Source organism: Xiphias gladius, chromosome 16 (assembly GCF_016859285.1).
Source record: "Xiphias gladius isolate SHS-SW01 ecotype Sanya breed wild chromosome 16, ASM1685928v1, whole genome shotgun sequence".
NCBI lineage: Eukaryota > Metazoa > Chordata > Actinopteri > Istiophoriformes > Xiphiidae > Xiphias > Xiphias gladius.
This window is the reverse complement of record NC_053415.1, coordinates 21,367,720-21,383,202: the sequence shown is the minus strand read 5'-3', so window position 1 is coordinate 21,383,202 and position 15,483 is coordinate 21,367,720. Positions and strand designations below refer to the sequence as shown.

Below are 15,483 nucleotides of genomic sequence, written 5' to 3'. Positions count from 1 at the left end.
AGATATTGTGATTATTACTCCACTACATTTATGCGCATCCTAAAAAAATACAACTAATTGTTAAAGATTAAACCAGTGTTTTATTGGCTTGTGACCCCTTATAAAAAAATCCATGTCTTTTTCGGGCTCTTTGTCGTGTTATATTATATCGCCAAGAATACTCAAACATTAAGATTAGAGAAAACTGAGAACAGTTTTGTGTAGTAGAACTTTTGTTTTTTCTCCTGTCCTCTCCCATTAATCATCAGTATTAACAATCTAATAATGTCAAATATAATAATATTAGCCATGGACATTTTACTGCACAACAGGTACTTTTACTTTAATACTTTAATATATATATACATATATATATATCTATACATTTATAACTATACATATTTACACACATTAAAAAAAATTAGCGGCAGTCATGGTTACTCACAGTAACTCACTGACCTCACTGTAAACGGTTAGAAACCACCCTCACCAAGCGCTTTATTAGGAACACCTTTACAGCTGCTTATTTACGCAGTTATCCAATCAGCGCAGTTTATAAAATCACGGAGATACAGGTCAGGAACTCCAGTTAATGTTTGCCTCAAAAATCCAAATAGGGGAAAAAATGTGATCTCAGTGACTTTGACTGTGGCATGATTGTTTGGTGCCAGACGGGCTGGTTTGAGTATTTCTGAAAACGCTGGTCGCCTGGGATGTTCACACACAACAGTCTCTAGACCTCAGTCAGAACCGTGGGAAAAACAAGGAACATCCAGTGAGCGGCAGTTCTGCGGACAGAAATGTCTTGTAGATGAGAGAAGTCAGAGGAGAATGGCCAGACTGGTTGGAGCTGACAGAAAAAGGCTACGGTAGTTCAGATAACCACTCTTTACAACTGTGGTGAGCAGCAAAGCATCTCAGAATTCACCACACGTCGAACCTTGGGGTGGATTCTGGATTCAGCTCCTGTCAGCCAAGAACAGAAATCTGAGGCTGCAGTGGGCACAGGCTCACCAGAACTGGACAGTTGGAAGACTGGAACAAACGTAGCCGGGTCTGATGAACCTGGATTTCTACCGAGGAGGCAGCAGCTGGTCGGGTTTGGCATCAACAGCATGAATCCATGGATCCAACCTGCCTCGTGTCAACAGTCTAGGCTGGGTGGGTGGTGTGGGGAATTTCTTGGCCCACTTTGGGCCCCTTAATACCAATCAATTATGGTTTGACTGCCACAGCCTTCTCACGTGCATGCCCCTCTATGGCCACAACTGACCGTCTTCGTCTCAAACTGGTTTCATGAACATGACAGGGAGTTCAGTCGCCAGATCTGAATCCAGTAGAACACCTCTGGGATGTGGCAGAACGGGAGATTGGCAGCAGGAATGTGCAGCTGGTAAATCTGCAGGGCTGATGTGATGCAGTCACGTCAGTGTTAGTATGGTGTTCCTAATAAAGTGCTCGCTGAGTGTGGGTTTTTATTCGAGAGCAAGTGGCCCTAATAAAAACTCGGCTTCCTGCTCGACTCAGATCAAACCTATCTTCATAATCACATTCAAATAAAAAAAATTAAATAAATAAATCTGCTTGATGCGATTTCGCGCAGTTCTAGTTAATAACAGGCCACGGGAACAGCTTTTACGACCATCGAAATTAGCTAACAGATTATTGTTGTTGTTACATAATTATTAAACTGCTTATTGTAAAATCTTTCGCCCGACGCTCCACCGGGCAGGGGGGCGTCGTTATGATCCGCTTCTCCTCGGCATTTTCCGGCCGTCTCCGTTCGAACTTCGTCCATTTCCGGCCTGCGTCGCCATCTGCTTTCTCGTCCTTCTCCAATCTCCGTGTTGTTGTTCCCGGTGACGCGACGGAGGTGTAGCCTGACGCGGGCTCTTACGTGTCGGCCAGAATAAAAGTGGAGCTCCGGAGGCCCAGGAGTGACGAAGGGAGTCTGTATCGGTAAGGACGGAGCTGTGTTCGGGGCTCGGAGAGGCGGGACGCGGCCGTAGAAAGGGTCGGTCTGGTCGGGTTCGGCCCGAAGGAAACAAAGAGATCATGGCGCCGCGGTGCGTTTGTAGCAGGACGGAGGGAGGGGAGGCTGCGGCTGTTCGGGAGGAACGGAGCGAGCGCGGGGCTTTGATGGTGAACCGGGACGGCCAGCGTGTGTGTTGACACACCAGAAACCGCGATGGGACCTCGGCGGTGTTAATACGCTCGGCTGTCAAACGGGGCTACGGCGGAGGGAGCTTCGTGCGCACCGACGTGCTCCGCGTCCCCCTCTCCGGCGCATTGAAACCGCCAGCCGCGGGATTTCTTCATTCGCTCCTGCAATCCACCCGACTCGATGCGATGTTTTCAGTCGCACGTAGATTATTGATGAATTTGCGGCTGCTCGTGTCACCGCTGCTCCGTCGTTCCTATTTCCCATCGGTGTTGATCCTGACGGGGAATCGGCCATTGCGGGCCGTCGCGTTTGGTTGCACGTTGAAAACGCGGACTCGGGCCTGGAGACTTTAACTGGCACGCATCCGGTACTTATGGTCAGATTGGGGTTTTTTTTTTTATTTTTATTTTATTTTTTTATTTTTAGTTGTTCGCTTCTCTCCTGGGATGTGACCGGCGTGCGTTGAGGGGGGCGTTGCCCGGCCATGTGTCTCTTCTGTCACACAGCACACAGCACACACACACACACAGACACACACACACACACACACACAGACACACACACACACACACAGCCTCCAAGTGATTTTTGAAAAGCAGAGGGAGAAATGTGCAAAGCCAATCACGCAGCGCGGGGAAGCTACGCACGGTGTGAGATCACTGAGCCCGGCGAACACGTCCCAGATCGACACTCACTGTACGGCCTGAAATCAGTCAGGGATCCGGGGGCCCGGATTGATCAAACTGCTAAAGATACCTTTAAAAAAAAAATGAACCCAAGTCAAAGATAGAAAGTTAAAAAATATTCAACTTCAATACAAATAATAATAATATTAATGATGGTGATGCATTAGCTGAAGATGTGTAGTTAAGAATGGAGTAGTTTTAGGCAGGCATTTGCATTTTTTTTCTTTTTTCTAGGCATTTATTAGGACTGCAAACAAATAACAGAAATAAATCTGGCATTGATTAGATTTGCAACCACTGTCTCATCATCTTCAAATCTGAACTTGTCAGCGTGGTACGAAATTCTCCTTATTATACGATTTCACTGAGATAACTCATCTACCAACAGCAGAATGTCTTGCAGCTGAATTTTGTTTCCATTTTAGTCAATTTCCTACTGTTTCATCCCTAATTATCTATTTATACATTATAAATGTTAGATTATTGTTATTTTCATGTGTTATTTAGAGATTTAAAGATTTCGCACAAATTAACTTTTTAAAAAACTAATTCTATATGTTCTTGGAGAATAACATAAAACTGAATAAACTATCAGGGTTTTTTTTTAAGAATGTACAATATGGCAGATGTAGTGTCAATCTGTATCTGTGATTGGCTATCCCATCCTTGAACATACACGTGATCAGACACACATATGATCACTTGAGAGTCGCTCAGTAGGCGCCAGATGATAAGTGTGTCTTACTGCTCACACTCAGCGCAGAACTTTTTTACTCTTACGTTGGTACTTCAGAGCATTTTTAAGTTCCTTCTCAAAAGTTGGATAAATATGGGCCTAGATTTCAGAGGTTCGAAATCTCCTTTATATTAATGATAAATGTAGGTACATTAGTTCAGAGCAGCTTCCAGAAAGTTAACTAGTTTCTCCTTTCTAATGTGTAGTTAGACAGAGTTGAGTCCCAGTCTCATTCCATCCCATCATTGTTACAGTTAAAATATTTTAATATATTTAAAAACAACAGCGAAGCTTTATTATTTTTATTTGTTGCCTCTTTATAATAATTTAGCCTGCACAGTTTCAGCCCCAGTAATAATGATTTAAAACCAATAACAGCTGTTAGAGCTCAGTTGGTAATAGAGGAAAACACATGTTTGTAATTTTATTTTTGTCAGTTCTGGGATAAATGTTGTTCATTTAGAGGAAACTCTTAAAACTAGTCACAGTATAAGGGATTATGAGCATAAGTATAATTAGCCAATAGGGTGTCACCACAACTTTTTGTTTTTGTAATGTTTTTTTATTAAGGTAACCCAAAGACATTTTTAGAAATACACTTCCGGGACAGGTTCACAATCTCTCCAGTCTGTCTTAAAGCAAAACTCCGGTGCCCGTGTGAACGCTGAAACAGGTTTTGGTGGCTGGCTCACTAATGATTACTCCTGTTCATACTAGCCATCAAACAACTCCTTCTGTGTGACGGGGGCAGAATCCTCAGTCCTCCTTCCATGTGGATATCTTCCAAAGTTACAGTCTTTTTGAGTGCAAAATTCCCTCTTTGCGTTTCCCTGAATAGTATTTCCCTATTATACTGCAGAGGAGGGATTGTAAGAAAGTTTTGTACTAAAAAGGCTATAACTTTGGAACATATCCACTTCGTTTTTCTAATTCAGACTGTTGAAGTCTCATATTAACTTCAGATAAACTTTGGAATGCATTTTTAAACCAAATGAGTACTGGGAATTTCGTCTCACTTTGAAAGCACATTACAAAGGGATCTTTTAACAGCTGCTGTGAACCGGAGGAATGATTACAGCAAGCAAAAACCTATTTCAGGGTTTATATGGGCACCTGACTATTGTTTGACAGACTAGAAGAATTGTGAACCTGTCCTTTAATGCCGTCTAGATTATTTCCCTGCTTTTGCTTGAGCTAGCTTGGGCTAGCATCATCGAGGAGACTGTGATAACTTCGACACCTTCACCAAAGCCTGACCGTGCTGGAAACAGTGAAAGCTATTTCAGGAGTGATGCATTTAATGCGTTATTCCTTAGTCTTGAGTATTGGTGTTGCGGACGAAATTGTACAGTCAAGCCGCTTCTTATTGTAGGCTGAACATGCCTGTTACCACTGTATCACCACAGCTCTTTTTGGGCTTCAGGGTGCCTTCCCCACTTTAAGGATTCCCCACAGCGTATTCAGTATTAATACATACACCTTTTGAATAAAATGCAATCCACTGTGACACCACTACAAACCGCAGCCCCCAGAATGACTATAGAGTTGAATCAACACCTCAACAAAACTGAACACAGTAAGCTTCATAAAGGTAGGCTTTAAGACAGGTTGTTGTCTTGATTGGCATCATATTGTAAATCTACTCCCTTTTTTTTTTTTCTCTTATTTTAGTGTACAAGCACTAGTGTTTAAGCACCATCCTGTAAAAAAAGACCTTTGATGGCATCTGTGTAACATGAGGTGGGTTTTCATTACAAATTAAATGAATGTTGACCTGCAGGTCCCCCTTGAAATTTTCCTTCAATATCTGCAGTTAATTTTCCAGTACCAAACGAACCCAAACAGAGTGGGACACCATCACTGGGAGCAGCATGATGTACATACATGCATTACATGTCACACAATTTTTAAAAAAATTTTTTTTTTTGGTCATGATTATAACGTACCACCTCACTAGCGCTGATAGAGTCCACCTGGATCCACTTGAGTATTAGACACACGGAACCGAGACCTAGGGCAGTGCTGTGGGACCCCTTCTGACCTGATCAGGATGATTTATAATTTGGGTCTACTTTTCTAGGAACCAAAATGGAACCCCTGAAGACCTCTAGTCTGCAACGTTCCTTTGTAGTAAAAGTTGCTTTTCACACAACATTTTAACGGCTGGTTCTGGTAATTTTATTACCAAAACACTGCATAATTAGACAAAAAAAATTGTTCAGAGGGGGTATTTAGTTGACAACTTACATATTCTTTTGATTACTGACTCCTTTGCGACCAGTTCAGAATCTTTGTAGTTCCGCATGTGTGTTTCAGTATAATTTTTTCTCTAAATTTGCAGCGTGTTTTCTGTTAGCAAGTTTGCTTTTGGGGTTTTTCTTCCTGCAGATTTCTAATTGTGTTTGCCGACAAAAGGAAACCATACAATTTATGGCACATAAACAGGTGGTGCCCAATGCACTACAGATGCTGTGGCTGCAGCTCCGCAACAGTTCTATTGTATTTAAAATAACAGAAATAATTACAAATTTAAAAAAACATAAGGAGAGAAATAAAAACAAAACAAATAAACATAACGTAACATCATAAAATCTGGTTCTAATAGGATCTGAAGTATTTTAGACATTAATTTGAAGATATAGATCCAGTAGGTCTGAACTATGGGACATAGAGCGAAGCTATGGAGTAGCGTGTCGTCCGCTGAGAAGCATCTCTCACATGTCTAGGTATATTCGGTGTAACCTCTCATTAGAATAATGAAGACGATGTAAAAATTAAAATTGGATTAGACGGTGCCTTGCATTGTTAGAACATCGGGGAATGTTCTCCAAGCCTTCTCTCCACAGCGTCCGACACCCCAATGCCCATTTCTTCCTCCTAATTTAGTTTTATTAAAGTGGAATCAACTTGACTAGTAGATTGTGAGGTGTCAGTTTTTAAGATATTGATTTTTCTGAGCGACATGAGTGCTGAAGGCATCCATCAAGACTGGAGCCTCTAAAAGTTTCAAGGTTTTGTAGATATTTTCTTTCATAGTCTCCCTTTTTCAGACATCTATAGAAACTGCTTCCTGGTAATCTGCGCTTCTCTTCAAATCTCCATCCTCAGCTCAGCCCATGAAGATGGAGTCGGTAGCGGAGGCTCAGCAAGGGGTGGAGAGTGCTGTGACCGAGACGGAGAACCAGCAGATCACCCCGGCACAGATCGCTACTTTGGCACAGGTAACGGATGATGATAACACCATTACCACTGCTGGGAGTCGGTGCAAGTTGTGCCCAGCTCAAGCTCTGCAAGTTTGGCTTTGTTTTTTTTTAAAACAAATCTTGCAGAAAAGCGTGCTTACCGGGCAAGGTACGGTAAAAAGTATCATTTTCTATGCTGTTGAGATTCAGGAAGTGCATCCGGTTTCCAAATATTTTGAAAAATACCAGTTTTGAATGTCAAGAATCTTTAAAAATAGTTAATGTCAAACTGCAAATGACAGACAGCATGGTCGCATCACTTCTGAATTTCAGGTATCCATGACAACAGGCCATCCCTCAGCAACAGGTCCCACGGTAACGCTGGTCCAGCTTCCTAACGGACAGACGGTTCAGGTCCACGGTGTCATCCAGGCTGCACAACCTTCTGTTATCCAGTCCCCACAGGTCCAGGCTGTACAGGTAAAAGACACACACCCAGAATCTCACTCAAACACACACACACACACACACACACATACACATAAAGTCCTAAAGAACATGAGCTTTTTTGATGTATTTCTGTCCGGTTTATGTGTTTGATCCAGATCTCCACCATAGCAGAAAGTGAGGATTCACAGGAGTCAGTAGACAGTGTGACTGACTCTCAGAAACGCAGAGAGATTCTGTCACGACGTCCCTCGTACAGGTAACTTGTGTATTTGTGCGTGTGCGTGTGTGTGTGTGTGTGTGTGTGTGTGTGTGTGTGTGTGTGTGTGAGAGAGAGAGAGAAAGAGAAAGAATGAATTGCATGATGGATAGTATGGATAGTACTTGTAGTACACAAGTACACTGTAGTACTTGTAGTACAAAAATTATCTAAAATTTGGGGATGTGCTCTTTTAAATATCAGGCTATTTTGCAGTGAAAACCAAAAACAGTGAGGATAATACATATGTGGCATGGAAATGATGATCAAAAGGTGATGGTGATACAAAAGCTGATGTAGTATATCACACGAATAAGTGTGAAATCATGGCAGCCTCAGGTCATGACATCCCACTAACCCTGCCCACTGGGTTTTGTGAGAAACTCCCACGGTTGTTTATCCCAACAGGAAAATCCTGAACGACCTGTCATCCGACGTGCCGGCTGTCCCTCGTATCGAGGAGGAAAAGGCCGAGGAGGATTCATCTGCTGCGGCTGCCACACCCGCAATTACCACTGTTACTGTCCCCACACCCATCTACCAGACCAGCAGCGGCCAATACAGTAGGTGATATTTGGCTCAGTGGAGTTGTATCTGAGTTAACAGGATGCTGTAATTTAAACACCATAGAGAGTGAATATAGGATATTCATTTTCATCAGGGGGACAGAAAAATGACTCCAGGGGGATAGTAATGTTGCTCTGTGTCTGCTGGATCTTTAAATACTCAGTTGCTTGCCAATTTGTTTGGCTCAGTCTGAATAAAACAAATTTCTAATTTCTCCCTGTCATTTATCCCCCTCTCCGGACACACAGTTGCAATCACACAGGGCGGTGCCATTCAGTTGGCTAATAACGGAACAGATGGAGTGCAGGGACTTCAAACTCTGACCATGACCAACGCGGCAGCGGCTGCCCAGCCCGGAGCCACCATCCTCCAGTATGCACAGACCAGTGACGGCCAGCAGATACTGGTTCCCAGTAACCAGGTGGTGGTCCAAGGTGAGTGTGGGGATCTATTATCTTTGAATATACCCATTTTATTTTATTAGGCATCCTTGCAGAAAATATTTCTGCTTAATCAGGGTGATTTTCTGCTGTTGGCAACAAAGACAGAAACATATGGCTACTGTCAGTCAGTCAGTTAACATCCACTTTTTGCCATCTGCACCTTTCAGCTGCCTCTGGTGACGTCCAGGCCTATCAGATCCGAGCAGCCCCTGCAAGCACCATTGCCCCCGGGGTGGTCATGGCCTCTTCCCCTGCCCTCCCGACGCAGGGTGCCACTGAGGAGGTCACCCGCAAACGGGAGGTCCGCCTCATGAAGAACAGGTATGAGCAGAGTGGGAATCTGTGTCCTTGTGTGTTAATAATATATTTGCATCAGAAAATTTCTCAGCATCCACAGCTGCTGCCATCTGGAACAGTGACGAAAAATTTGGTTTCAACGTAATGTATAAGAAACCAGTCTAAAACATGGAAGCCTCGTATACACTAACCAAGCGCTTTATTAGGAACACCTGTATACCTCCTTAAACATGCAATCATCCAATCAGCCAATCATGTGGCAGCAGTGCAGTTTATAAAATCATGCAGATGTGGGTCAGGAGCTTCAGTTAAAGTTCACATCAAACATCAGAATTGGGGAAAAAATGTGATCTCAGTGATTTTGACTGTGGCATGATTGTTGGTACCAGACGGGCTGGTTTGATTATTTTTGAAAACGCTGATCGCCTGGGATTTTCACACACAACATCATCTATAGTTTAGTCAGAATGGTGCAAAAAACAAAAAAAACATCCAGTGAGCGGCAGTTCTGCGGACAGAAACTTCTTGTTGATGAGAGAAGTCAGAGGAGAATGGCCAGACTGGTTGGAGCTGACAGAAAAAGGCTACGGTAGTTCAGATAACCACTCTTTACAACTGTGGTGAGCAGCAAAGCATCTCAGAATTCACAACACGTCGAACCTTGAGGTGGATTCTGGATTCAGCTCCTGTCAGCCAAGAACAGAAATCTGAGGCTGCAGTGGGCACAGGCTCACCAGAACTGGAGAGTTGAAGACTGGAAAACACGTAGCCTGGTCTGATGAATCTGGATTTCTGCCGAGGCAGCAGCTGGTCGGGTCAGAATTTGGCATCAACAGCTTGAATCCATGGATCCAACCTGCCTCGTGTCAACCATCCAGGCTGGTGGTGGTGTAGTAATGGTGTGGAGTATGTTTTTCTTGGCCCACCTTGGGCCTTTTAATATCAATCAATCATTGTTTGAATGCCACAGCCTTTCTGAGAATTTTTGCTGACGATGTGGATCCCCTCTACGGCCACAAATCCCCCACCTTTAATGGCTACTTCCAGCATGATAATGCACCGTATCACAAAGTGACACAAAGTCACAAAGTCATCTCAAACTGGTTTCATGAACATGACAATGCGTTCAATGGACTTCAGTGGCCTCCCCAGTCGCCAGATCCAGTAGAACACCTTTTGGGATGTGGTAGAAAGGGAGATTGGCAGCAGGAATGTGCAGCTGGTAAATATGCAGAAATTATGTGATGCAGTCATGTCAACATAGACCAGAACCTCTAATGAGTGTGTCCAACATCTTGCTGAATCCAGGCCATACAGAACTGAGGCTGTTTTGAGAGCAAAGGGAGAACCCACCCTGTATTAGTATGGTGTTCTTAATAAGCTCAGTGAGTGTAGGCACCATTCAGTAAAAACTAGAAAGAATAACATTAATAGAAAATCAATAAATAGGGTTTCCAAGTATTGTTATTGATTATAGAATTGTATCCCAACTTTGTGCTGGTTATATGTGTTGCGGCTATGAGCAGCTTGGTAATTGAATGTAACCCAAAAATAACATTAACTAACTTTCCTAAATCTCCCCAAACCCATAAAAAACAAACAAGAAACCCAAATTGTGTCTTGTCCTTCCTACAGAGAGGCAGCTCGTGAATGTCGAAGGAAGAAGAAGGAGTATGTTAAGTGTCTGGAGAACCGAGTGGCTGTCCTGGAGAACCAAAACAAGACACTAATTGAAGAACTTAAAGCCCTTAAAGACCTTTATTGCCATAAATCTGAGTAGTTTGTGTCCTGAGCCCCGAGCTGGGCCAAGTAGCGTATCGGTTCCTTTCAAATACTTTGACTGTTTGAGTCTGCCTGTCTGACCTTCCAGTTTACACACGGCTGGCTCTTTTTGACGAAGTCGCCCTACTTCAGTTCTGCCTTTACTACTCTTTCTTCAGTTGGCTGTCAGAATAATACATTTAAAATACGCAATATCTTTGCAGGATTAATACACTGAGAACACCCGTGCATTCTCACATCGAGATTTGATGATAGATGGTGGCAAAGTGCAAACTGAAACTTTATGGTTTAAAACAGTAGCTACAATCCTGTGCAGCATCATTAAAAGGGTAGAATCAGCTGCTGACATCAGGTAATATGTTATTTCACGCACCTTTATTAGTGGGGCTGCATCTTATTGTCGTAGTTTGGTGGCTAATACCCATATAACTTAGCATACGATTGAATTCATCGTGGTCTTTGTGGAGGTGCTTCACTGGAAAAGGTTGACAACAAAGTCCGATGAGCCCGAGGAAATATTATCCTCATACATCTTCTTTAAACAACAAAAAGAACCTTTCTGTGGTTCTTTTCAACCATCATGGCCTCTTCTTGTTGTCCTAGTGTGGTCATGCAAAACTGTGAACTCTCAGGCCATCCTGCTGGTTCAAATAGTTCACAATGGTTTATTGAGGTAATAAGTTTGCCACCTATGCTCATCTCAGACTTCAAGTATTTATTTATTTTTTTGTTGTTGCATTTACGGTTTGACTGTTGAAAAGCTGTCTAAGGCTCATATTTCATTGGCCCCATTGGACTCCAGTAAAGCATTTGTGTTTACTACTGTATGTAAGCAGTAATGCCTGATAAGCTGTGCTTGAAGCATCGCCACTGCTGCTATGGTAGCCTACAGTTTAATTTACCTTGCACTCTGATTTAGAACAGTAGTTAAACTGTAGGCCTGTAGAACTATGTTTGAGGTGTCCTGATGTATGATTTCACAGACACCTGCCAAATATTCATGAATAAATATTTTTGTGATGCCACGTTGTAACTTTACAGTCACGGGGGTGAGTTCAGTTATAAACCGTATAGGGTACTGGCCACGACTATGACAAGAAGACCCAGCTCGTAGACAAAATTCTAAAAATCTTTTGCCTTTGATATGATCACAATTTACTACATAGAAATTTTCAAATAAGTTGATATTTTTCCCTGCTGTATGCTACATTTGACAGTGCGTTCAGAACATACTTAATCTTAAGACAGTTTGTGTAACAGTTAAGACTAGGACGTGACCTTTCAGGCAAGCTCAGTCAGTTGCAGCTAAAGGCTTTGAATGAATTGTGAATCTCTACTTGATCCACATCCTGATGTGAACCAACTTTTCAACAATGTGACCATTTGTGTCGGGGACTCTACAACTAATTGGGCACAAATACGTAAATTTTTCTATTGCTCTTAAAGATGCTACCAACTGCCGATCGTGAAGGGACTGGAACTGATTGCCACAGTCGTGTCCGTTGAGAAGGGACGTATTGTAATGTGACATCACACTTTTCATTTCACTCATTGTTTTTCTGCTTCTCCACAACAGACGGTTGAAAGAGCTGCTGTTAGAATAAGATTGTTAGCAGGCAGAAGCACAGTTTTAAAGAAAGACTGCTGTTTTCACAACCTGGGGTCTCATTTTGTTAGCTTTGGACAACACTCCCATTAGTTATGGTGACAATTTAATCGTGATACCTTAAGTCCAGTAGGGCAGCAACACAAGAGGCCATTTTATCTAAACAAAATTATTTTAAAGTGAAAACAAATCCGAGGGCTAGTTATTCTGGACCTGGCTTTTGCAGGAAAAAAAGACAAAGAAAACTTTGCAGAATTACTTCTTTGTTTACATTGACTGGCTGTACTTGATGAGGTACTGCGCACAAGTCATTTTTCAAAGCAAAGTGCTGTTTTAATGGACACTCATGTGTGTTTGTGGTAAAAATAGCCCGGGGTTTGTTTATAACTCCACCTATTGTGTTGCTCACTGCGTCCCCCAGATATCAGCAACTGCTGAGTAAGATTTTGTTTCACAACAGATGAGACTGATTTTCTAAAAGAATTTAAAAAAAAAAAAAAACTGAACAAAACAAAAGACCCAGGTTGTACAAAAATGTATTGAGTAATTTTAACAGCAGAGACAAAGATGTTTTCCAAGCAGTAAATTTCAGGTCAAGCATCATCTCCTTGTGCCACAGTCATCTGTCAGTCTGTTGTCAAGAATGACCACCACGATCAAAGTAATCAATTTTACATGATAATTCATTTTACAGTGTTTTCCAATATTGTGTCTGTTTTGCAATGTCTGTTCAATGGTGGTAAAATATGGATTCCGACAACAAGCGAGATTGCAGAGCCATTTTTTGTTGATATGTAGCAGATTTGATTCTTTGTGAAATCTACAGAAGATATAGGCTACGGATACATGACTTTAACACTAATAATCCATGACAATGTGCGTTCTATTGAAAAGAGATCACCTTTGTTGGACTGCGTGGTTTTTGAGAAAATACATGTACGTATTTGTCTGTTTATTTTTTTATATTACTGTACATAGACTCTACAGCATGTGTAGACCTCATGTATTTCTGTTTATTTGATATGAAAAATGTTCTTATGGCTTGTATGAAACAACTTTGCATATTTGTAACATAATCTAAATGTATAATAGAGGACAATGTGTGTATTCATGTAATCCACCAGGCCTACCACCATCATGGCAGCTACATTTATGAAAAAAGGCCTTTGTTGGAGATGTTATATTTTGGAGTGCTGTACTGTTTAAGATTGACGGTGTTTGTTTGTAGAGAAGAGCGAGTCTTGTGAGAGCAGTAGGGGTCAATAACTTACAACAGTTTCAAAATTAACAGTTTTGGTTGTTGGAAAAGTGCACAGCAGAGCCCTCGGTGGCTTCAAACTCAGCCACATGTTTGTTTTTAACTGTAAATGTATTTTTATTTCATAGACCTGCACAGAAATGGCTCCATCTGTAACCTCTTTTATATATTTCAATTCATCATATGAAAGAACAAGTTTTCTTTCCACTGGAGCCCTTTTTTATGTATATTTTATTGTGCTTTGTCTGTTTTTATTTTACTACAAAGTTACATGAGATTTTTTTTTAATTTCTTATTGACATTGGTTCCAGTAGTAAGATATACTGTATGTCAGTTAATCAATCCTCTACTCACATATTAGCTAATTTCAACAGGAAACTAACCTGAATCCTCTCTAAACAAAAAAAATCTGATGTTTTGGAGTGAAAGATACCTTCTGGTATTTTGTTATGGAAAATCTCTAAATTTTCCTCCAGCTCACTGTTGATGTTTGAAACCTAACAAACTTACGGACTTGGATTTGTATATCGGTAACTTCTGTTTCTGAGCAGCATCAAAGTTGATTCTTGACCTTGGAAACAGTGGTTTGACAAAATCAACTTAACTCAAGGTCCACTTGATAGTTTTTTCCAGAGCTTTCAGATACACTCTTTGCTCAGTTGTCATTACGTGACAAACGGTCACGTGATAACAGGTGGTTTCATATGGGTGTGTGTAATAAGCCCTGTCTCTGTTCAAAGATGGTGTATGGTTTGTTTGGTTGAAAGCTCCAGAAGCTAGTAAGTGGACCTTGAGATAGCATTATTTTGATAGCAAATTTATTTCTGCTTTTCAAAAATAAGTTTCAAAACTTCAGTCATGAGCTGTGAGGAAATTTGGGGGCACTAATGGTGGCTCTAGCAATCAAGTGTGTGTGCGCTTTTTAATGTGTTTTGTTTCTTTTTTTTTTTTTTTTACCAAAAATCATCAATTCATGGTAGCGCTTCCAGTTTTATTTTTCAAATTTTAAACATTTTCATATTGTAAAGTATACAGTATGTACTTGTAATGTCTGGAGGATTAAATGGTTGGATTGGCTAAAGAAATCACACAGCACCTCGTACTTGGAGTAATTCGGGAGGCTTCGGATGAATCATCCCATGCAAAACCCACAACACATTAGCATGTACTGCAGCCGTACATGTCGTCCCGGATTCACCCTCCTCCTACGTGTCACAGTGTGGTTTAGAGGAATCTATGCAGAGACGTAACAAAATAGAGAAGTAGTCTTTTTGTAATGCATTTCAAGGGATGACATGAAGTCTGACAAACCGCACCTTGGCCCTCGCTGATTGTGAAGTTTATTTTGGAGGAAAGGACGCAGCAAATTTGATACCCATGCCATTACAATACCTGACTTACTGAGATGAAAACTTTTTAAGTGTCTTCTGAGGAAAAAAAACATTTCCGCCTGTTGTAATTCACACATCCAGTTCTGGTGCTGAAAAAACATCTTGTTATAATCTTTTTTTCTGTCGATTTGATATAGTGAGCTCAACTTTGTGATGTGATTACCCAATATCTTTCCAACAATACCAACAGTGTTTTCATTTCTGTGCCAGAAAAGTTTATACCCACGGGCCTCATTTGTGCATGAAACAGATTGATATCCTTGTGTGTAAAAGTACATATAGAGAGAATTTCTAGAACAGTAATAATAACATTTTCTAACTTTTAATGTGATCAGTTTATATATTGCCACTTTTACAAGTTATCAAAATGATCAAACAAAATGCCATGTATTGTATAATATCTTGTAGAGACAAGATCACCCAATGATGCATTACATACTGTTTATTTCAACATTGTTACATTATAAAACTATACCAGCCCATTCATAGAAAGTGCTGTTACTCTGGCATTACATCACTCTTTTGTAAACACTTGCTATGTCGCAATAAACTGCTCTTGAAGATTGCTCTGTATTTTATTGTTAATTAATTAATCATATTTGAATATTCCATAAATGAAAGACATTGATGAACCAAGAAGGGGTCATTTTTACATTTAAAAAAAAAAAAGTTTCCAATCGCTCTGT

At 41.1% G+C, this 15,483-nt stretch overlaps 1 protein-coding gene across 1 annotated transcript; it reads left to right on the top strand.

The window, feature by feature from the left end:
* Positions 1-1,773: 1,773 nt before the first annotated feature.
* creb1b (cAMP responsive element binding protein 1b) lies at positions 1,774-13,856 on the top strand. Its single transcript, XM_040148756.1, has 8 exons — positions 1,774-1,938; positions 6,674-6,786; positions 7,081-7,227; positions 7,353-7,453; positions 7,862-8,016; positions 8,269-8,454; positions 8,631-8,784; positions 10,396-13,856. The coding sequence occupies exons 2-8, from the start codon at positions 6,682-6,684 to the stop codon at positions 10,538-10,540; spliced, it is 993 nt and encodes a 330-aa protein (XP_040004690.1). The 5' UTR covers positions 1,774-1,938; positions 6,674-6,681; the 3' UTR covers positions 10,541-13,856.
* Positions 13,857-15,483: the final 1,627 nt, after the last annotated feature.